Source organism: Pseudogymnoascus destructans (assembly GCF_001641265.1).
Source record: "Pseudogymnoascus destructans isolate 20631-21 unplaced genomic scaffold scaffold_6, whole genome shotgun sequence".
NCBI lineage: Eukaryota > Fungi > Ascomycota > Leotiomycetes > Thelebolales > Thelebolaceae > Pseudogymnoascus > Pseudogymnoascus destructans.
The window spans coordinates 1,583,509-1,607,022 of NW_020167525.1; the positions used below are offsets into that span (position 1 = coordinate 1,583,509).

The 23,514-nt window shown below is 47.4% G+C and overlaps 5 protein-coding genes across 5 annotated transcripts; 1 reads left to right on the forward strand and 4 right to left on the reverse strand.

Moving 5' to 3' along the window:
- Window positions 1-1,493: 1,493 nt before the first annotated feature.
- VC83_03634 (uncharacterized protein) lies at window positions 1,494-1,773 on the reverse strand (the record flags this gene model as incomplete). Its single annotated transcript, XM_024467278.1, has 2 exons — window positions 1,494-1,500; window positions 1,562-1,773. The coding sequence occupies 2 exons, from the start codon at window positions 1,771-1,773 to the stop codon at window positions 1,494-1,496; spliced, it is 219 nt and encodes a 72-aa protein (XP_024325982.1).
- A 774-nt stretch (window positions 1,774-2,547) lies between these two features.
- On the reverse strand, window positions 2,548-3,774 carry VC83_03635 (uncharacterized protein; the record flags this gene model as incomplete). Its single annotated transcript, XM_024467279.1, has 2 exons — window positions 2,548-3,275; window positions 3,411-3,774. The coding sequence occupies 2 exons, from the start codon at window positions 3,772-3,774 to the stop codon at window positions 2,548-2,550; spliced, it is 1,092 nt and encodes a 363-aa protein (XP_024325981.1).
- Window positions 3,775-4,925: 1,151 nt separating this feature from the next.
- Window positions 4,926-7,331, forward strand: VC83_03636 (uncharacterized protein; the record flags this gene model as incomplete). The annotated part of the gene is made up of 8 exons (XM_024467280.1): window positions 4,926-5,060; window positions 5,114-5,318; window positions 5,374-5,521; window positions 5,569-5,665; window positions 5,772-6,136; window positions 6,226-6,499; window positions 6,597-7,135; window positions 7,187-7,331. 8 exons carry the CDS (start codon window positions 4,926-4,928, stop codon window positions 7,329-7,331), a joined length of 1,908 nt encoding a protein of 635 aa, XP_024325980.1.
- A 5,449-nt stretch (window positions 7,332-12,780) lies between these two features.
- On the reverse strand, window positions 12,781-15,091 carry VC83_03637 (uncharacterized protein; the record flags this gene model as incomplete). Its single annotated transcript, XM_024467281.1, has 3 exons — window positions 12,781-13,023; window positions 13,071-13,261; window positions 14,218-15,091. 3 exons carry the CDS (start codon window positions 15,089-15,091, stop codon window positions 12,781-12,783), a joined length of 1,308 nt encoding a protein of 435 aa, XP_024325979.1.
- A 2,073-nt stretch (window positions 15,092-17,164) lies between these two features.
- Window positions 17,165-18,768, reverse strand: VC83_03638 (uncharacterized protein; the record flags this gene model as incomplete). The annotated part of the gene is made up of 7 exons (XM_024467282.1): window positions 17,165-17,169; window positions 17,199-17,426; window positions 17,481-17,830; window positions 17,883-17,980; window positions 18,112-18,261; window positions 18,321-18,534; window positions 18,590-18,768. 7 exons carry the CDS (start codon window positions 18,766-18,768, stop codon window positions 17,165-17,167), a joined length of 1,224 nt encoding a protein of 407 aa, XP_024325984.1.
- Between the last annotated feature and the right edge of the window lie 4,746 nt (window positions 18,769-23,514).

The following is a 23,514-nucleotide window of genomic DNA, read 5'->3' on the forward strand; positions in this document are numbered from 1 at the left end:
TCAACCTGATCCTAGAATTGCGACAGGAGCTCGAAGAGGCGTGGAAACAGACGAAGGAAGCCCAAATACGAGGCTACAACAAGCTGCACAAGCCAATGCAGTACGTGGTAGGAGAGAAAGTATGGCTTTCAGCCAAGAATATCAGAACCACCCAGCCAAGTAGGAAGCTTGGGCACTGCTGGCTTGGCCCGTATGAGATTACCCAGCGCATCGGTAAGCAGGCTTACCAGTTGAAGCTACCGCCAAGGTATAAGGGGATTCACAACGTGTTCCACGTGTCCTTACTAGAAAGGTATTGGAAAAACACAGAGGAACCCAACCCTCCACCTAGCCCAGAAATTGTGGACGGTGAGGAAGAATACCAAGTAGAAGCGGTCCTAGACTGTAATGGTGGGTGCACCAGATGTGAGAATCTAGCCACCCCAAGGAAGGGATGAATTTACTAAGACAACACACTGTCTTAGAAAACAGAGCCAAAGGGTTGTAGCTTAGACTATTCCACAACGCAGCAATCAGGTGTGTGATGTAGTGAAGTGGTTCAGACAAGTTGCAACAAATGTTGAGTCTGGGAACTCAGGGGTAAGTCAGAGGTTAACACCTCACTGACTTTTCAGAAACAAGGAGTAACAAGATGAATGCTTGGAAGCTTGGAAAAGACGTGGAAGTATGTGATAGTCGATTTACTGTATTGTCTGCTTGCCCTTTCTTAAGGAAAGGGCAATCCTATTTATGCTAAAGGAGTGTAGTTCTCTCATTTTCCAAGACTTTCCATGACTTACCAGGCTTGGTAACTGAGTCGACGTAAGAGAATCCCATAGAACCATCTCTTAGGTTCGTAGCCTATAGGAAGTAAAAGGAGGTCCAAGGTCAGAGTACCCCTATAGACAAATTATGTCATAGACAAATTATGTCATAGACAAATTATGTCATAACTTAACCAATCTTGTGGGTAACTAAAGAGCGATGACATGTAATGAATCATAGAGGTTCATAGGAGCTTTTAGAGTTATCGTTCATGCTCCTAGGCCTCTAGTTGGTAGAGATATGTCATGTGGTAGTATGAGTGATGTCATGTAATGAATCATAGAGGGTTGTAGAGATATGCTATGTGGTAATATCGGCCCAGTAACTAAGGAGCAATGACATGTAATGAATCATAGATGGTTGTAGCAATCGTTGAGTAGTATTGCTCTTGTTGTTGGTGTGATAAGCCAAAATATGTATAGTGACTTGTAGGTTTGAGGAGAAGATTTCCAAGTTTGCTCTTGAGTTTGATAGCAAACTGAGTGCAACGAATGTCAGTATGACATAGACCACAGGATAATCAAACGAGGCAGGGGCCAGAGAGAGGAATACCTTATTAGATGGGCTGGTTATACAGCCGCAGACGACCAATGGGTGCCAAAACATGACGTAGGGCTACCGTTAATCGAGGCATATCACAGGAAGCATGCACAAGGAAGCAAGGATGGGACAACGTAATGGTATTGGCCCTACAAACTATGGGAACGATCAATCAGAACCCTGGTCCTCAGATGAGGACGACGACGAGGACTCGGACTCAGGAACGACGGAGCCTTCGAGATCCTCAGCTTCGTCCTCGACTTCAGGCGAATGATACGGATGGACAGTGCGAGAACGTGATGTGGAGGAGGCGACAACAGAAGGAACAGGCATGGCGGGCGCCTGCGACTCGGGAGAGCTGGACATCTGGGCCGCTGGTCGCTTGCGAGGTGTAGTAACTGGAGCCTTCCCCTTCGGCTTGGGAGCCATGATGAGGGTTGGACGATGTGAGATCTATCCGTAACGATAAGCTCCTGCAATCCAGGTGGAAAGGAAGTGATTACCTTAAAGAAACAAGCAACTGTGTAGGCCCCAAAGGTTGGGACTAAGATTGAGGGCGAAAGGCGAAGTAAGGTGATGTTGAGGATGAAGGTGGCAGGAAGTTCGATAGGAAGTTTGGAAGGAAGTAGGAGTTTGGCGCGAGACCCATAACAAAGGGGGTGGCCGCGGCAACACATAACAAGGGGGGTCACAAGACCAGCCTACCAAGCGCGCACCCAAACAAGCCCACCACCTGGGGCAAAACGAAAGTCCAAACAAGCCAGGAGGGTACCAAGCCCTACCTGCGAACCTGGGAATTGAGTGCAATTCCCCTAAGAGGGGGGGTAATTGTAAGGCAGGGCCGTCACGTGCCCTCACGTGGACGACCCAAGGCGTTGCCCTACTGTGGAGAAACCCTGGTTTACCGAGGGCAAGGGGGTTCCTGGATAAAAGGGGCTGGAGACCTCGGAAGGAGGCCTCCAGTCAATAGTCGCTGTATATATGTAGACCTATTGTGCTTACTGAATACGATACCTTCCTGCCTCCTGACCTGGTTCCCTGGACTCCCGTGAGACCTTGGGCTTACGCTTTACAGTAGGTGACGATGAGCACATTGCAGAGAATCACTTTCGTCATGCAGAGATATCTATTACACAGTGTCCCAAATAAAACTCAAATACTGTAAAATAGATCCTAGAAAATACTGTATCCTTTCATTCTTAATTAAGACTTCTGTTCCTCCCGCTGAAATCTTTCAACGTTGCTCACAAATTGCAGTGCAATGCCTGGTTTCACCCCATGCTTCACCATTAGTTCGGCGACTACCTTTGGGTGCTGCAGAATAGTGTTTAATTCTAGGAACTGATCCATTGCAACCTTATTCGCAATCTGCAGCGCACTTCGCCATCTGTCGCTCTCAACTTGTGTCAGGCCCCAGGTACAGTACTCCTCAAGTTTAGCATGTCTATCCCCTTCTACGTCCCTGGTATTGCAACCCTCACTATGGGCTGAGGCACGGGTTTTACAATGACGACAGTCAGTTAAGCCATCTGCTTTCTGCTTGCGGCTATTATCCAATATGTTTTTGAGAATACTAGACGGAATCTTGATGTCAATATCGACATCCTCTTCTGTCTCCCCTTCCTTCATGTTGTCTTTGATATGACGGACAATCTCCTCTAGCTGGCCTGGCAGCAGTCTATGATGGTTTCCACGTTCGTCTGACCAGCAGTGAGGTCCTTGCTTGCAGTATTTGCCTCTGCAACGGTAATGCTCGTATATTCGGGTCCAAAGACCAGCGTCAGCGGCTCTCTGGAGCTTTTGGGCTTCTGTAGCGCTTTTCTTCTTTTTCTTGCCCTTTGCCATTGTAGAATCACAAGTAACCTCCTTATAAACAAACTCCATGCTGAAAGCTATCTTCCTCCCCTTGCTAAACAAGTCACTGAGGCTTTCTAGGTGGTTGTCAAGCTCCTGCCAGTTGATGGCGAGCTTCTTGTATCATTTCGTTAGGCTGCGCTGACGGCTCCGCTCGATAGATATTTCGATAATCGTTTCGTCACACGTATAAATATCTCCTGGGAACTTACCCTCGTCTTTCATTTCTTTCATAAGGCTTTCGAGTTGTGCCTGGAATTTAACCTTCCAAAAATCGCTGGGAGCCAAGACGAGATCAGGATCTGTGTCTGAACAAACATTCCTAGCTCTGATATTCTCACGTTGGGAGATTTTCCACTGAAAGTCATAGTGGATGCAAATGGGGTTGTTCTTGTCATACTGCTTGTCGCTTTTCCAACCACTGAGTCGGAGAAGTGGTAGCGCACGTTCACCACTTGGCTGGTCGACTCGTTCGGCGGCTGGGCTGGCTCTGGGGCTGCCAGAAGTCGAAGCCACGGGGGTACTAATATTTAAAGCATAATCGCCATTTAGCCAGTCAAAATCGATGCTTTCCATGATAGCGTGGCTTCTGAGTCGACAAATATTGAGGCGAGAAGGCAAGATCGTTGCCACATTGCTTGTCGCCTGTCGTCGGCAAGAGGACACCACGTGGCCATTCCCTCGGGAGTTTCTACTGGTTTCTACGGGCTTCCATGAGAGTCCCTCTACAGAACCACAAAATACTTCAGTAACTATTTTATCTGGACTGTGAACGAAGCTCACAGTCCGATATGACGATTAGGTAATTCATCGCAGACATGTGCAGTGGATCCAATGGCCAAAGCGGATAATGCGCACTGTCAATCCACAGCGGTGCGGGCCGGAGTCCCTCCCTTAATTGCCACAGGTGTGGCAGAGTGTTGGCAGGGGTGGATGTAAAAGGATTAAGATTACCGTGATGTGGGATGGGACCACCAGAAATGCCAAGCCCTCACTCAGCCATGACAAGACTTCCCCATGCTCATGATTTGGCTGCTATCGCATTCTAACTCGGCCTATGTTTACATAACACATCTCAACTGTCGAGGTACCATCTATGGCGAATATTCACCGGGAGGGAGTCACACTGCTCTCCGAGAGCAAAGGCGCTAGCGGGGACCAACGCCATCTGAAGTGGTGTTGGTGAAGAAGAGCAAGAAAGAGACGGACGACAAGAGGCAACGAGTACCTTTCCACCATCAGATATCTTCTGGCCAGAGGAGTATCTCGTGCCGGACCTTCCCCAGGCTCGAATATGGACGTATGGGTACAACGCAGACGTCATTGGTGGGCTTTTCCAGGCAAACAACCAGAACAGTATTTCACAGCATGGCCGGGACTTCGCTGTCAGGTTGGAGAGGGATATTGATAATGAGGCATGCCAGGCTGCTCTATATCTCTATAAATAAGCCTAACGAGTGTCCACACAGGATCCGGTTGTGTTCGTGGCGCATAGTCTTGGTGGAATCATCACGAAAGATGTGAGACCCCACACGTGCAGCTTGAAGGGCCGCAGCTATTGATACACTGATATAGGCACTACATAGATCGGAGACAATCTGCAACGGACAAAGCTGATTGTTTTTCTTGGGACGCCACATCGAGGAAGCACGTACGCTGGTTGGGGGGTGATCGCATCAAACTTGGCGAGCATAGCCCTTCAAGACTCGAACAAACGGCTTGTACAAATGCTTGAAGTCAATGATGAGGTTTTGGAGAATATTCACGAGGAGTTTAAGACTATACTTGCCAAATGCGCTATCAAAGTTCACTCATTCCAAGAGGCGAAGGGGATTTCCGGCATGAAAGGTCTAGACAGCAAAGTAAGATACCAGACTGTAACCTATAGAGCTGCAGTAACTAATATGTAGCACAGGTAGTGGACAACTTTTCCTCGAAGCTCGATCTCGCCAGGGAACAAGAAACGGTGGAGACCATCGACGCAAATCATATGGAAATGGCTAGATGTAGCAGCAGAGATGATGCGCGTTACCGCCAGATCTGTGGAGTTCTAAAGCAGTTCGTAAGGACCGGACTGCCGAGCAGGGAAACGAACTCGGTCAATAACAAGGATAGATTCTGTACGTAACCATGTATCAGTAATGCATTATGCTGCTCATCACTCAGTTTATCCAGCACTCGCCAAACAATTTATAGTTCCCTTCTCGCGAGACGAGCACTTTGTTGGTCGAGAAGACACTCTAGGTCAACTAGACTTAGGAGGCCAGCAGGAGGCGCCAAAAAAGCATAGGAGACATGCACTAGTCGGTCTTGGAGGAGTTGGGTAGGCCTTTTATCACACCCATCTTCACGGCGGCTAAATGCGCATAGGAAATCTCAAATCGCCATGAGTATGCATACCGAGCGCGGAAGCACCGACCGCAAATATCAGTATTCATGCAAGTACCAAGACCCGGTTCAAACAAGCGTATCAAGAGATGGCGGAGAGTCTTGAGCTTCCAGGGCGAGACGATCCGAAGATTAACGTGCTACGTCTAGTGTATAATTGGCTGTCAGATGAAACTAACAGACAGTGGCATATGATACTGGACAATGTCGACGATGGAAGCGTATTTTTTGGGAATAACGATGTCGTCAGGGGCGCCCCTCCGCATGACCAAGCAACCAACCCGCAGCCACCACTGGAGACATTTCTTCCTCACTCGCGAAACGGATTAATCCTTATCACATCGCGTAACTCGGCTGCGGCCGACAACCTCGTCGACACGTTTGGAAAGCTTGTACCAGTAGAGCCAATGGAAGAGAAGGACTCGGTTGATTTGCTTAAGGCGAAGATACCAGCAGACAAGTGTTCGGAAGCAGACTTAAAGGAGCTGGCCCAGACACTTGAAGGTATTCCACTGGCTATTACGCACGCGATCACAGTATCAGGCACACGGTGATTATGACATGGCAGATTTCGTTCAATCAGATCCAACGGACTGAGTCCGAAGCTGCAGACCTGCTTGCACTGATCATGTTTGACAGACAAAGTATTCCCGAGCGGCTGCTACATAATAACACAAACCAGTTACTCTTTGAGAATAGTATTGCGCCACTGCTCAACTTCTCACTGATCCGAGAGCAATCTGGCGGCGGTTCGTTCGAGATGCACCGACTGGTGCAGCTGTCGACCAGGAAGTGGGTAGAGTTGAACGGACAGCTAGAGAAATGGCGGGGTGAGGCGATCAAGATTACAGCAAGACTGTTCCCAGATGGAGATTATGAAACGTGGTCTGACTGCCAGAGTCTGCTTCCTCACGTAAGAACGGTCATGTCGTCCAAAGCGACTGATCAGCAAGATCTGCTACGTGTTGCAGCAATAAATACCAGGTTGGTATTATATGCTAAAAGGCGAGGCCATCCGCGCTGAGCCTATACTTCAAGAAGCAATAGTGGTAAGGGAGAGGGAGCTCGTGGTCACCCATCCAGACATGCTCACCAGCGTCAGCAACCTGGCGTCAGTGCTACAGAGGCAGGGAAGATATGAGGAGGCGGAGTCAATGAACCGACGAGCGCTGGAAGGGAGAGAGAGGGAGCTCGGGGTCACCCATCCAGACACGCTCACCAGCGTCAGCAACCTGGCGTTAGTGCTACAGAGCCAGGGAAGATATGAGGAGGCGGAGTCAATGAACCGACGAGCGCTGGAAGGGAGAGAGAGGGAGCTCGGGGTCACCCATCCAGACACGCTCACCAGCGTCAGCAACCTGGCGTTAGTGCTACAGAGCCAGGGAAGATATGAGGAGGCGGAGTCAATGAACCGACGAGCGCTGGAAGGGAGAGAGAGGGAGCTCGGGGTCACCCATCCAGACACGCTCACCAGCGTCAGCAACCTGGCGTTAGTGCTACAGAGCCAGGGAAGATATGAGGAGGCGGAGTCGATGAACCGACGAGCGCTGTAAGGGAGAGAGAGGGAGCTCGGGGTCACCCATCCAGACACGCTCACCAGCGTGAGCGACCTTGCGTTACTGCTACAGAGGCAGGGAAGATATGAGGAGGCGGAGTCCGACGAGCGCTGGAAGGGTATGAGAGGGAGCTCGGGGCCAGCCATCCAGACACGCTCACCAGCGTGTACTGCTTGGCTTTCCTTCTAGATTCCCAGCAACGTTATGAGCCTGCCGCGGAACTCTATCAGAGAGCATGCAACGGCTATGAAATTGCCCTTGGCCAAGATCATCCAACTACATTAGCATGTAGAAGGCACTATTTCTGCTTACTCGAAGAGCATAGCGGGACTCAAAGCATGTTAAGTGCGAAGATAGCCTCGTGAAGAGTGGTTAGACCATTATTAAACGGAATGACTTAAGGATGTACTGCATGTGTATAATTCACGTTAGTAATTTTATAGGTTATGTCCGTGGAGATCTATGTGGACTTGCAGTGCTACAAAATGTCCCAAGTTTTTTCTCTATTATTCCCACCCACCTCCAAGGTTTGAGCCCTGATTAAATCCTTACAACTTGTTCCTTTATCTTCGAGATGTTGGACCACTCATTAAAGTTAATTTGCAAGACAATCCGTGATGAGATGACGTCATCCTTGTCATGGGATTTAAAAGTCCCGCTATAGAATTGAAGTGAAGTAATCGAACCCAAGGTATAAATTGCAAGTGGCGACTATAGTTGGGTCACAGGGTCAGAACAGCCATTTCACAAGTATTGAGCTTCTTGTCAGGTATTATGTCATGGATTAGGCGGTGCTGGGAGGGACCGAGGTTTGGGGCCATGATGCTGTACAAATTTAAGGTACATGAAGCATTTTGTGGTTCTGTAAAGGGACTCTCATGGGTAGAAACTCCATGTAAAAGCCACGTGCCCTGGACAAGTCGGGCAAGGGCCAGTAGTGGTGGGGTGAGCCGCCGATTCTACCTCACTCGGTACGTACTTCCTTCGGTACCTCCACGGTACATGTATTTGCGAAGCCACAACAAGCCACAGACTTACCCTGCAGCCTATAAATAAATTTAAGTATAAATTTAGCGACACTTAATTCGCCTTCTACTGTATTTACTTTTCGTTTATGCTAAATACAGTCAAACCCTTGTTAAGACGATGGCATCCGTAGCAAGCATTTCCATCATCTTATCATATATATCGTTATATAGAGTAATATTATGTAAACCACCTATCTAACGTAACCTGCTGCTGTGACTGTGCTCGAATAGCCTCAATGGCTGTTTGCAGCCACTCTAGTGCCCGTATATGCCCCGTAGTAAGAGCATCCTGGCCTTCAGAATACTCAATCAGTATCTGGAGGGCATCCTGGGCCTCCTTTGCCGTAGGCGCAGGCTGCTCAGGCTGCTCCTCCTCTTCGTCATCATTTTGAGAGTTCTGATGCCCAAGTTGCCCCTCTATTATCTCCTCAAGTAGTTCTTCATCGGTAGTCTGTCCTTCCACTGCTCTAGCCTCTTCCACAGGGTTTAGAAAGTTCGAAATAGCCATTGAGTCTGTAATTGATGCTGTAGTTATCGCTTGGTTGTAGAGTTCTTGTATTCCAGTAGGCATCGTTATTGTTGGAAGGCTAATTGGATTTGAAACAAGTGTAGATTTCCGGAAGCAGTTGTATATCGTAGTGTTTGAAACTTTTGTATTCCAAGCACGAATAATCCAGCGAAGAGCGAGTCGAAGATTCATAAGTTTCTGTGGATCTTGATTTGAATCAATAGTGTCGATTATAAACTGAAGCCAATGTTGTCGATAATAAGCTTTAACATTTTGAATAATTCCTTGATCAAGAGGCTGGAAACGACTGGTACTGTTAGCTGGAAGCCAACAAATGCGGATATTAGGGGGAGGAGGGTTAAGCTCAGCCCCTGTATAGTGTGCTGAAAAGCCGTCCATTGTTAAGAGTATTTGCCGAGTAGTTCCAATATGCTGATAAAAGGCTTGAAGCCATTCGCTCATAAGTATTCCAGTCATCCAAGCCTTCTTATTCGCTTTCCATTGTGCCCCCATTGTTGGTATATTGATTCGTTGTAGTGCTCGAGGTGCTTTTGCATGGCCAATTGCCCAAATAGGGAGTCGGTCTGTTCCAGTAGCGTTGACGCAGAAAACCAGGGAGATCCGAGTCTTATTCTTCTTCACACCAGATTGGAGTTGCGATGACAGGCCTCGTGATGGCATCATCTTCCAGAAGAGTCCAGTTTCGTCCATATTGTATATATCCTCTTCTTGAAACTCCCCTGCTATTGTCCGTAGTGCCCTCATTTCTTCCTCGACATTTTCCGGAACTGATGCCGCCTCTCCAAACCACTGTCGTGATTGTATATGATGCTGCTTTTTGAATTTTTCGAGCCAGCCAGTAGAAAACGATGGGCACTCTTGGCCAGCATATTCTGGCAGTCGTTTCCAGATCTGCTGTGCCTTCTGCTGTAGTATATCGCCAGTTGTAAACCCTCCTTTTTCTTCAATCCGATTCCCACTCCCAAAGGATATTCTCTAGCTTTGGCCACTGGCCTAGTTGACGGCGTTGAATTCCAGTGTCTTGGTTCTTATCAAGGGCCTCAAAGTTGCTACTTAGTGATTCAGAAATAGTCGACTGGCTTAACTTGTGATGATATTGTCTTTCAAACCATTCGATACACTGCCACTGAGTTGGCTTTGGAACTTGTTGGTGGGCCCAGTGTCGAAGGGCACGCTGCTGGTCGACTGTAATCGGCCTTTTTCGAGGCATTTTGGGTGTCTAATGGCCACGTTAAGACGATGAACAGGTTGGAAAAGACAATGATCATTGAATCGTATTTTGTATGGTAAAAGTATCGGTCCGTGGAAAAATATCGCACAAAAGAGGTTATCGGCTAAAAGAGGATCGTCTTGGCGAGGTTTGACTGTACGGTAGAAGACAAATTAATTGTCGCTAGCTTTTTTCCCTGTGGCTTGTTGTGGCTTTGCAGATGGCTTGTACCAGGGAGATATCGAGGGAGGTAGAATCGGCGGTTCAACATACTACTGAACCACAAGTGTCTGGAAATGGACACTGCTGAAAATAACTAACTAAAAAACCAGCAACACCCAATTCGTCTTCTACATGGATCAAAATGTGGCAAAGAGGCAGTTTTGCAGTATACAAGGATTCGCAAAAAAACATGATATGTGCATCTTTGCCATACTGATAAATTTGACAGCCCTTAGTGCAGAGTTGAAGAGCATTTAATTATGCGCACCCGTCTTCTAATGAGAAGTCAACCACCACCTCTAGCGATAGATTGTCCTGAAGCCATGGAAGAAACTAATTCGTCCAGCAATCCATTACGGGCGGCATCCGTACCCCAGGATGACATCATCGCCTCAAACGCCAAGGATATTTCCACCAGCCCTTGTGATAACTTTCTCACCCTGAAGGTTTTTGGGAGACTGAAACGGAGTGTCTCTTGGATGTCTGACGAAATTTGGCCTTTGGCTAATGACGAGGACGTGCTATGCGGCTGCAGCACTAAAGGAAGCAGCAATGTGCTAGAAAACGTGGTGACCTGGGGGTCAGATTCTCAAACGAGATCCCTGATCATGCAATACGGATGCCGCTTACTCGGACAAGAGATTTAAACTACCACGATCTAACCATAGCTGTGCCTACAACTTTAAGTCCCCACTCAGCTCATAAATTGAGTCATCAAGCAACGCCTGATTTCGAAAAAAGTCTGGCCATTTGTAAAACAAAGAGTAAGAGTAATCAGACTCATCAGCAGAGCTACAAAGACAGCCCAATATCACCGCTAGATATAGGCTCGGATTGGGACCTCATAGGAAGTGACGATGACAGCGAATGTATCTTTTCCTTCAGCCCACACGCGGGCAATGATACGATGGGTAGCAGCTCTAACACAAAAATGTTCAATAAAATTACTAGATAGATATGGAATATGGGGGAAAGGGTGGATTACGAGCGGTTTAGGTTGGCGGTTTGAGGTTGGGGCTGGGGTTGGGGACAAGTTTTTTTGAGGGCAAGGAGAATGTAATTCTAGGAGAGACACTTTTAGTCGAGATTAAAACATCAAATAATTTGGGCCTTTTAATTAAGAATGAGTTCCACAGTATTTGCAAATTTTATGTCCTCTGAAGACTGAAAATTCAGCCATGTATACATCAGCCTTTATATCGTCACTATCCGCCTTTGTTGTCTTACGGTTCAACAGTGGCTGCTTTACACTTGTCAGTGGAAAACCTGTGATTGATGCTGAGCTTCCTACCTGTCTTAATTCATCGATCGAATGCGCAGATTCCGCACTTTGAACAAACTTTGAGGCATCATTGTCTAGTGGCCAAAGGATGGGGTCGCGAGTATTCATAGGTCCAGTATATACAGCGACTTTACTCATAAGCTCCATTGTCACATAACCAACTCCTCTAATATCCTTAATAGAGTCGCGATTTGACACAAGTCTGCGGCAGCATTCTTGGCCCGCTACTTACTGTTAGTTGACGCCCGTGACATAGCCTGACGGCCTACCTATTCTTATAGATCCCTCAGTACTTATAAGGATATTCTTGCGATATTGGCTGTCTCATCATCAGTAGGTCATCAGTAGGTTCTTTACCTTGCAACTTACTGTTGATTATATTCTAGGTCAGCTCATGCCAGGTTTGATGCCATCGGAGGTCGACAGTAGTTAATGGGATAGTGGCAGGATTGACGAGCCTCATTCTCGGCCTCTGTATTCGTGGTACATTTGGGGTACAACTGGGTCACGGTGCAAAGCCACAGGCGTCTAGAAGTGGAGCCCGCTTAAAGGAGCAAAAAGTGGCCGATTTGGCAGATACTGGTCACTTCTTTGGTCTTGCTCAAGAGGGCACAGTCCAACTCGGAATTTTTTGGTAAGGCTTACCAGGCCGCCACACACAGCCACAGCTCGGCAGCCACCTTTTATTGCCAAGCGATAAGGGATCCCTGATCGCTTACTTTGGAGGTATCAACTCATATGGTGACATCGGATGACACAGCACTCCCTGGTCCCCACAAGGCTGAAAATGATTTTTCAGCGTCATGGTGAGGCTCAGAAACCCAGATCAAAGTGTTAAATGAGTTGGAAGGCGTAATGGGCTTGTGGTGATGCTGTAGGTCAAGGGTTCTATTATACTATGAATTGACGCTCCGCAATCAGGCGCAACGGCGACGACGTGATCGTAAATTTCAGAGTAACTAGGGTTTGGACTGTTCAGGAGTGATCACACAACATGATTGACATAAAAATAGTGGAATTTTCAATGGGTTCACAAATTTAGAATCAATTAAATTCAAAGTACTGATATTTGTCTCGTTACGGGGTGCGTCTCTCAACACAGGGATGCACGTTAGTAGCTATTCTCAGTATATCTAGTTAATAAGTTAAAACAGTCAATAACTTATACGTGCTCTTCAGTTGACTTTGTCTGTCTTAATGCAATATAATGTACGAGCCATGCATTGCATACTAAGTTATTGGGGAAATGTTTTTGACAAGATCAGTCTTAATTTTGTATTCTGTGAATAGAAGGTAGTGCAGACCTTAATTTATCTAATATCAGCGATGCCTCGTCCACAATCAGGTAGGAATGTGCAGATTTTGCTCTAAAAATCTTCTGCCACACTAATCCACTTCTGATTATCTTTTTTCAGACACTGGTTCTCTAAGTCTACTGTGTGTAACATCGTCTTAGCCTGTTTTGCAACCTCTTCAGCTTCTTGCTTCTTCGTTAACTCTATCGCAGCAGTATTCTTGCACTTGTTCAGTTCAATTACCAATCTCAAATTTTCTGCTTCTAATTGTGTGATTTTGTCCGTAAATGCTGCTGGTCGAGTTAAAAACATATGCTGCGGTAGGATTAGAATTGAGCCTCTTCGGTAGTATAACAACGAACTTCTTTTGCTACAGCTTCAAACGAACTACCAATTTCTCGATATAACTCCATATAAGCTCCGATTGAATGATTACTCAGGTTTTTTTGGAACAGGTGTGATGCTGCTGGCAGATATTGCCAAGAATAAGGATCCTGTTCGTGGGTAATGAGACGAATTTCTAACGGGTCGACTGCTATTCCAAGCTTGGTCTCTATTGGTATTGGTTAGCATTAAATTAGTGTTCATAGGCATAGTCCTTGCCAATATGCTCAGAAAGCTTTTCGCGGCATTTAGACCGCCATTGGGCTCGATCTATGTTACTTTGTCGAGGCGCCATTTTAAATTCTGTCTGGTAGGTTGGATTACAAGGAAAGATTTCTACCAGCATCGACGGTAAATATCAATGGCGCAAGTGCATCAGCTTATTAATGGAACTGAACAGCGCGTCCTTTTATTTGACCATGCTTGACAGAAATGGCTGCTCTAAATTAATGCCATTTATGACCTGATTTTAAGGCAGCCATTTTTAGAGCCAGTTCCTGAAGTTAATGGAAACGTGGTTTGATAGACTGGTAAGCATGAGATAATTACAAGCCAGTATCTGCTTCCAATTTAGGGCTGTGCGTCATACCCACCGGAATCGAATGGTTGAGGCGGAGCTGTGGATTTCGGCAGATGATCTAAATTGTACGAAATCGGCCTGTTACCACAGCGACCCAAACTATCACTTTAGTGCAGTCAGAATGGAATACCAGTAATACAGGACACATAAGTTATAGTGATTAAATCAACTTAAGTTTGTCGAACTATCTAATGAGCCTACGTATAGATGTTGGGCGACTGTGAGCTCGGTTTGGGCTTTATAGCGCGCCCGAAGCTAGTTCATACACTAATGAGGCTGGTGATATGTCTCGCATGGGCTGGTTACAACAATGAGCTTTGCATAGAGCCCTGAAGGTACTATATTAATGCTATATCAAACAACTTGCTAGTAGTAGTAAATAGAATGCTATGGTTTCCTCCATTAATTTTCCTCAAACTCCATGATGCGTTCACAGCTTACTGTACCTTCCTTTACCCATGAGTTTTCAACTTTTGGCCGGCCCTTCCACTGAACCAAGTATTCAACCCTACCGTGCCGTATTCGCTTTTTGAGCAATTGCACACCCAAACAATTTCCCTTATAAGTTTCATCAAAGCTTTCAACAAGATCTGAGCTTATGTCATTCCGTTTCTGCCATGTATTGTCCTCATCCGTGTAGCCTTTCCACTTCACAAGATACCAAATCGTGTTGCGTTCTTTCGACTTAGCAAGCAGCGCTTCAACCTCCCATACTCCTTCTTTGGCGTTAATTGCAACTGGCTGGGTTTTCAATGCTTGACTTCTGTAAAGAGACTGTGTAGTTGTGCTCTCGTGGTTTTCTAGTATATATCCCTCAGGCGAGTTGGCGATTGATGATAGGCCGGATACAGACGAAGGAGGAGAATCTCGAAGGCGAGGATCAATCAGTTCCATTATCTCATCAGGTACGCAAAGAGCAGTGTCGCAGCTGGGCAGAGTACACCCATGCGCCAAAACGGGTCCAGAATGAGCGGCTTCGTTTGTATCGCTAGTGGCTTCTAACGGAGTTTCCCATAGAGACTGGCCTTCATCTCCAGGGTTGGAAAGTGGTTCAGAAATGTTGTCTGATAGCGAAGTATCATTGCTGAGGCCATCGCTGTCATAATCGGACCCGTCCCAGATGCTGTTGCATGAGGTGGTGTAGTATGGTGAAGAACTGTGAGACGCCGCTGCCATATCAATAACGTCAATGGTGCCGGGCTCAAAATTTATTGCTGACAGATTCGTAAATTTAGAACCAAAGTCCTCGTTTTTTGGTCGTCCCTGCACCCGAGGCCGTTTCTTTTTGGCCGCATTTGGTATTTCTGCTCGTTCATCCCCTTCATCTCCGAAATCACGCTGGCGCTTTCTTGGGGTGGGCTTGCTTGTGCAGTGACAATCGTCGAGGTGCCACCACAATTCTGATTCCGAGCAAAGCATCGCAGAGCATAATGGATGCGGACATAGAATTGATTCGTTGCCATCAAGGCTTTTGACATAATCTGGAATGCATTTCGCAATATGTCTTTTCCAGCTGGTTCGATCTGGGAAGTGCTTCATCCGTTGCGTTGCTGGAAGTGACGTGTCCCCAAGGCATCGGCTACAATACCCAGCGCAAGCAACAGCATGACGGAATGTAACAGGGTCGCACCGGAAAGGCAAGTCATAGCTGTTGATATGATTTTCGCAATGGCCGTCCCAAGCTTCCTTACTAGTTATCCACTTGCTGCACTGGAAACAGAATTCGGCAAAACCAAAATGATTCTTATGGTATAGTTTAGAGCACTGGTACACATGCTTCCAGCTATTTTCGACAGTAATACTGCAGTTTTGTTAGCCAAAATGTCACTAATGGTTGGGGATACCTTTACTTTTTGATCTCCTCACTACAAGTCGGCACTGGACAGCGGCCTAGTATGGGCCGTAACTCTTTCTGGTACGCAACAGTGGAATCATTTGTACGCAGAGCAATTAGGTCCCGCAGAGCAGAAATACCCTCTGGGCTCCGTAGTGGCACAGCCAGTGATAGCGTCTTAGCAAGCCGATCGCGCTCAGGAATCATGTGACGGATAACACGGTCAAAATAACCGCGGTGCCGTTCATCCATTTATTCTCCCTCATAATTGGTGTTGGGCGCTTGCTGCGGATTTTTGCGTTGGTCCTGTAACTGTAAGGACACAGGGAATACGGCTCTCCGTAGGTGCATATGGGAGTGCGAGTCGGAGGTGATGCTGTATTCTATCCTATAGGTCTACTACGAAGGATACAAAAAAGATGAAGGGGGAACCCCGTTGAGTCTGTTTCCTTAACTCCCGAAACGGGCCCGACTCGGTTATCCCAACCCTAGCCCTGAACCTTCCACCGCAACACGTCTACATCGGCCCTGAACCCTAACACTTACCGTCCCCCACTATAGTGTAACTCGCTATATGATCCTCTACTGGTTCGAAACCCCACCGAGTCGGATTCCATGTTTGTAGTGACCGTAACAGTTCTGAGACAGGTTCTTCGAGTATCTAGGTACGGAGGCATCCTTACAGTAACTCTCTTTTGACGAGCGTTTGCCTTTGATCATAGAGATGGCGCCGTTGAGTCTTGTAATGGTGGGTGCACCAGATGTGAGAATCTAGCCACCCAAGGGAGGGATGATTTTACTAAGACAACACACTGTCTTAGGAAACAGAGCCAAAGGGTTGTAGCTTAGACTATTCCACAACGCAGCAATCAGGTGTGTGATGTAGTGAAGTGGTTCAGACAAGTTGCAACAAATGTTGAGTCTGGGAACTCAGGGGTAAGTCAGAGGTTAACACCTCACTGACTTTTCAGAAACAAGGAGTAACAAGATGAATGCTTGGAAGCTTGTAAAAGATGTGGAAGTATGTGATAGTCGATTTACTGTATTGCCTGCTTGCCCTTTCTTAAGGAAAGGGCAATCCTATTTATGCCAAAGGAGTGTAGTTCTCTCATTTTCCATGACTTTCCATGACTAACCAGGCTTGGTAAATGTAGTCGACGTAAGAGAATCCCATAGAACCATCTCTTAGGTTCGTAGCCTATAGGAAGTAAAAGGAGGTCCAAGGTCAGAGTACCTATAGATAAATTATGTCATAACTTAACCAATCTTGTGGGTAACTAAGGAGTGATGATGTGTAATGAATCATAGAGGGTTGTAGAAGCTTCTAGAGCTACGTTCATGTTCCTAGGCCTCTAGTTGGTAGAGATATGCCATGTGGTCGTATTGGCCCACCCTTAAGGAGGAGATTTTCTTAATAACTTGTTCAATGAGTGTCCAAATGATATGCCGTGATGTACGTAGCATAAACAGATGTAGTAGAAGAGTTTGCAGCAATCGTTGAGTAGTATTGCTTCTGTTATTGGTGTGATAAGCCAAGATATGTATGGTGACTTGTAGGTTTGAGGAGGAGATTTCTAAGTTTGCTCTTGAGTTTGATAGTAAACTGAGTGCAACGAATGTCAGTATGACAAGTCTGAGATTCATTGCCATCAAGATTTTTAATCTGCTCAGAAAGATCAATATAGTCCTGACGCTGCTTCAGATGATCCAGGATGTTTGCCGTGAGCGAGTGCGGGAGATTCGGGTTTTTCTTCATAGACTCCGAGTGGAAGTATTCTGTAAGGTCTCTCCGTGGATTTGTCTTGAGGAACGCTGCTGTGCCATCTACATTACTCGCGTCATCTAAGTAGTGGCCAACGAGAGTCTTCGCGTTTCTATGCCCAGCATATTTCATAACCTGCCCCAACGAATAGCCCCCGTCTGTAGCCATTAGCCTTGGTATACGATGAACTCGCTCAGATCAATGACACATACCATCTACCTGAATAAGTGCTTCCCGGCGGGCCGCATGAAGTCCCATTCCTTCTGTGAAGTCAGCTCGTACTGCCCAATCCGAACACTGCTGACCCCACGAGGTTTCATTTTTAATTTTCTCTGTTGGCCAATCACTGGACATCTCCGGAAAGACTGGTTTATCCAACGCGTCATCTGCCCAGTCTAACACCTGGTATCTTCCCTTTGGCGCCCTAGCAGAGAGGACATCCTCAACAGTTTTGTGATTCTCGAATGCACCACTTGAGATCATAATAGATAGTAAAAACAAGAGAGTGTTGGCACAGAGAGGAGGTGGAGGATCTAGCCTTTCGTATATGGGATGTTTTGGTCTATATGCGATCAGTGAAATGCCGCCCAAAAACGACGGAAAATTTTGACTACTTTTTAAAGGTGTCTGCCATGCCTTTACTGTGTTCTCTCTTGAAGGATATTATAATGTCGGGCTCTCCATCTTTCCATACAACCATGCAAACGAGTTCCTGTTGGCTAGTTAGCACTGAACCTGTCCTTTTATTTCTACTTCATATGTGTATCTGACCTTATACTTCGCCTTGCATATTTCCTGTAACCTTGCTGATGTATAGCAGTGCATCTTCAACAGAGCACTTACATCCACACGGCAGCCTTCGTGGATGTATTTATGGTGGTCTCTCTGCCATAATAGCTCCTCCATGTCGAGGTAGTTCTGTATAGTTAAGAACGTAGGTTCCTTCTCTTTTATCCACAGAGGGATCTCGTATCTGAGTACATCTGTGACGTACTTTTTTACTCGTTAAAAAGAGCATTATGGGGTATTGCGTGAGCTTGCAGCAGACTTACTGGAACCATTGAGTCATGGACGGCTTTAGGAATAGATAGATTGGTCTTCTGCTGCCATTCTGACATAAATGTCCAGACTTTAACCCGTACTGTTTTAACAGTTGCCATTCCTCCTTCATCTAGCCTGCCGGGGGTTGAGCGCACTATAGCTTCAGCGATATGCTTCATGCATTGCATATTGCGTGGATCGGCCCTTGGATTTATTCGCTCATACCTAAGATTCGTTAGTAATAGCTATGCTTAGCTTATGTCCGATATTAATAACTCACGCTTCCCAGAAATCAAACATAGCATCGTACGCCGGTACACTAGTTAGGGCAAGTTTTTTGTGAACAGGGTTGCTGTCGATGCCATCGCAATTTGCAGCGAGTCCACCGCTCAGGGCTGCCTGCATCCGCTTGTCTGCATTTAGCTGTCTCCTTCCAGTTCTTGCTGGCTTGATGCTCATGGCGTGGAGAGATCCACCATGTAGATATAGCTTGCAGAAAATAAAGGTAGGAAAAAATGAGATAAAACGATGGTGGGAAAGATGAGGAAGTGAAAGGAGGAAGGAAGGATGGTGGAGATGGAAGAGAAAGATGAGTGAAGAAGACGTGTGAGTATATGAGTGAAGAGGGGAAGAATGTGGGAGAGATGGTGGAAAGAAAAGAAAAAGCCCAATGAGAAGGAAGACGGCTGTATAATATGCAGCTGTTTATGGATACTCCCAGAAAAACTGACCCGCAGCCTGGGGATGCGGCCTTTTCTGGCTTATTGGCAAAAGTTGACGACCCCCAGTAAGATGGACCCTAGCTACTTCGCATTGCAGTGCATTGCAGTGTATTGCAGTGCATTGCAGTGCATAAACAAAGCGTGCCTGAGCACACCTGAGCGCACCTGAGTAGCCCTGAGTCGAAGCTGAGCACCCCTGAGCCGAAGCTGAGCCAGGCCTGAGCAAGCCTGAGCAAAAGCGGCGTGAGGTCACATGATCACAGGACTCGATCTGCGTCGAGATTCCGGTGGTAGTACAGTCATAATCCGTTAAGTCGATACGCGTTTACCTAATATTTATGATATCTCGATATATTTTGCAGGATCCATCCTTTTTACATATAAACCCCGATATACATGATATCGTGCCTTTTTATCAGATTATCGACTTATACTAACCTCTTCTTCACTTTATAGGATGCCTCTAAAGAAGCTCAATTTGATGACTCTTAACTAACGGTGTACTCTCTAGCGCTAGCACTGCGAACAACGCCCTCGACCTTTGTAGAAAGCTTACATTGTATGGTTCTAAGACTAATACTAGACTCAAGTTAGCTAATCTACTATCTCTGAATCTCTTCACACTCGATTTGCCTACCTCAACAGCACCCTATAAGTAGACGACCAAGAAGCTTAACAATGACAACGTAACACTGCGTAGCCACAGCTAGAAGCTATCCTTTTCAACTAGCAGAAGCTTATTAAACGACGAGGAGGGGTTAATAACAGGTGAGGTTTTGCAAGAGAAGGCAAAGTAGATCTAGGCACAAGTACCATAACACAAAGGGGAAACAGTCCTAGAGTTCAGCTTAGGGTAGGTTATTGTTACAGCTAAGTGCTAGTGCTATGGCTAGCGGTTACGGCTGCAACCTCACGTGATGGATAACATTGTATATCATGGATATTATGTTATCCATGTTATCCACGTGTCATACTGGTATTCGTTGCACTCAGTTTGCTATCAAACTCAAGAGCAAACTTAGAAATCTCCTCCTCAAACCTACAAGTCACTATACATATTTTGGCTTGTCACACCAACAACAAGAGCAATACTACTCAACGATTGCTACAACCCTCTATGATTCATTACACGTCATTGCTCCTTAGTTACTGGGCTGATATGACCACATAGCATATCTCTACAACCCTCTATGATTCATTACATGACATCACTCCTTAGTTACTGGGCTAATACTACACATGACATATCTCTATCAACTAGAGGCCTAGGAACATGAACGATAGCTCCAAAAGCTTCTACAACCATCTATGATTCATTACACGTCATCGCTCCTTAGTTACCCACAAGATTGGTTAATGTAAGGACACAGGGCACCCAGCTCACAGTAATAGCATATGAGAGTGCGAGTCGGAGGCTAAACGGATGCTATCCTATAGGTCTACTACGAAGGATACAAAAAAGATGAAGGGGGAACCCCGTTGAGTCTGTTTCCTTAACTCCCGAAACGGGCCCGACTCGGTTATCCCAACCCTAGCCCTGAACCTTCCACCGCAACAGGTCTACATTGGCCCTGAACCCTATACACTTACCGTCCCCCACTATAGTGTAACTCGCTATATGCTCCTCTACTGGTTCTAAACCCCACCGAGTCGGATTCCATGCTTGTAGTGACCGTAACAGTTCTGAGACAGGTTCTTCAAGTATCTAGGTACGGAGGCATCCTTACACTACCCCCCGTCGTAAGAGAGTGCATTGTCCGCAAAGCACGCCGCCCGCCTATGGTCCGGAACCCATCCGGGTAGCGTCAGTGACTTGGGCGTTCTTTGTCGTAGGGTTTGCGCGCGTGGCCGCATTAGTGACAACCGCATTGGTCTGATGTGCCGGGAGATGGAAAAAAATAATCCTGGAGCAGTACTACCGTATCAGCTCCGTCTGGTATGCGACTACTTTTTGTTTTCTTTGTTCAATCTCTAGCTTAGTGGTGATGGTCCGAATGAGCACCGGGAGGTATCCGCTACAGGTACGCGTCGAAAGTTCCCATTGCGCAAGGAGGGTAGCTGCGCTAACCCGATTCGGGTGTCATTGTTGTAAGCCAAATCTGAGTTCAGAGCTTCGCCCACTTTCTCGTTTTTTATTCTTTGCTTCACAACAACAACGCCCACAAACCGACCTCCGAGACCAGTAAGTGGCCACTCCCCGTCCGTTTCTTGATCGTCTACTAACTGATTGTATAGGATATCCACAATCTGAACGAACGAGTAGGTGATGGGAGCGCGTTGGCGCGCTGGTGATAACTTGGGCTTGGCTAACGGAATCGCAGATTCCATTCAAATCCAAAGAATCGAAGATGCCGGTGCTGACCCCCTCCGGGGCCCTTACGGTTGCCTTCCGTGTGCTCTGTTTGCGCTGCCTTCAGGCCAAAGCCCGTGGGATCCAGTCCCACGACTGCGTCTGGTCCTCGACCAGTTCGAAGTGTGGGTACTGCACCGCGCAGCACTCGCCTTGCGTCCCGGTAGGTTTTCTTCTGGGGTTCGGTGTTTGGTTTGGTTGGCCATTGCTGACTTTGGTGGAAGCTGCCCTGGTTCCTCGGGGAAGAGTTTGCGGCCCTCCTGGCCGCCGAAGAGGCCACCCCCCTCATCCCCGCCGAAGTCGTCGCCGCCGCCACCGAGGCCAATCGGGTGGCCCTCCTGGCTGCCCAGAGCGTGCCAAAGTTCCACTCCAAGGCGGAGCGTGACCTCTATGAGGAGGCACGCGCCACTCGGGCTGCCCTCAAGTTGGGGCTGGCCGTGAGTATCCCCCCTTCCCCTTGTGACTCGGTATGGTTTCGATGCTGACTCTGGGCAGCAAATTCGGTCGTCGCTGCGCCGTCTTCGGACGGAACAGGAGAGCGTTCCTGCTCTCTTGGGGGAGTTGGTGGCTGCTGTGGGCAAACTGCCCACCGCTGCCGCTCCCGCGGTCGCTCCGACTCGGGGTGATGGAAGGAGGGAGGGGGAGGATGGGGAAGTTGGGGCGGCCTACGGGGCCTAGGTGGGGGAAGACCTTGTGTCGGAGGGGACTCGGGCCTGGCCCTTCGCGTGGGGTCACTTCGACCCTTCGTCTCTCATGGTGGTAGCCGCTTGTTGCGACGCCGGTGAGACGTTTGGGAAGGGTGGCTCCCGCAAGGGTTACAGTGGTGAGTGCGCCCTGGCTCGGAGGGTATATTTAGTTTAGAGTCGCAGACAGCAATGACTCTGTTTCTTCCGCTTTGTCTTTCCCTCCGTGATCGTAGTTTTGTTCCTTTCCCGTCTCCCCTGCCATGACACCTTCTAGTAGTTCGTGAGGTGGACCTGGTAAGTCTGGGTATTCCGTATGAAACTCTCTGAGTTTCTGGGGAGAGTTCATGAAGTTTGACGCTGGGTACCACTCCGGGTCCGGATCGTATCCGACCCAACTAACCTGGTATTGTAGTTGCTTCCGGTGGACCCTTACGGCGAGGATCTTTTCCACTTCCCATTCCTCTACGCCGTCTATCACTTCGCTGCTAGGCTCGGGCGGATCCTGACCAGGTAGGGGATTGTTCAGATCCTTCATAAGTACGTCTGGTGAGAACACATTGTGTATTTGAAAACTGCTAGGTAGTTCCAATCGAAATGCGTGCCCAATCCGTTCCACCACCGTATATGGTCCGACCCATTGTTGGCCCAGCTTGCGGCTAGGACGAGAGTTTTTCAAATTTTTGGTCGATAGGTACACTCTATCTCCTACGTCCCAGTCGATGGCCCTTCGGCGTCGATTCGCGTGCTTAGACATTTCCTCTTGTGCCTTTGCCATGTTTTCCTTTGCGTGGACCCATGCGGTATGCATTCGGTCTGCCACCGCCTTGGCTTCCTCTCGGTTTAGGGTCTCCCGGGGGTTGGTGCTTTTCAGAGTGTTCCAATCCCAACTCGTACGCGGATCGGTTCCGTACTTGAGTTGGTAGGGGGTCATGCCAATGGATGCGTGGGGGAGTGTCATTTGCACGCGGTCCATTATGGGGATGAGCTCGCTCCAGTTATCCTGATAATGGGATACGAAGGGCCTCAGTCTCTGATCGATGTATCGGTTCATGATTTCCGTCTGCCCGTCGGTCTGCTTATGATAGGCAGTCGACAGCTTAACCTTAACGCCAATAATTCGACAGAACTCTTGCCAAAAGGATGATACGAATTGGGGTCCGCGGTCGCTTACAATCGACTCCGGAGTATGTCCGAATCGGTATATCCATTCGATGAACAATTGCGCCATCTGGCGGGCAGTTATGGTCTTGTAGCAAGGTATTGTCACCGAACTCTTTCCGAGTCGGTCCATAAACACTAAGATGCTATTGTATCCATGCTTGTCCCTTGCGAACTCCTTGAAGTCCATGGTGAGGTGTTGCATAGGGTACTCGGGTACGGGTAGTGGGTGTAGAAATCCTTGTTGCTTAGTGACATTGGTGTGAGAAAGCCGGCATTTCACGCAGTT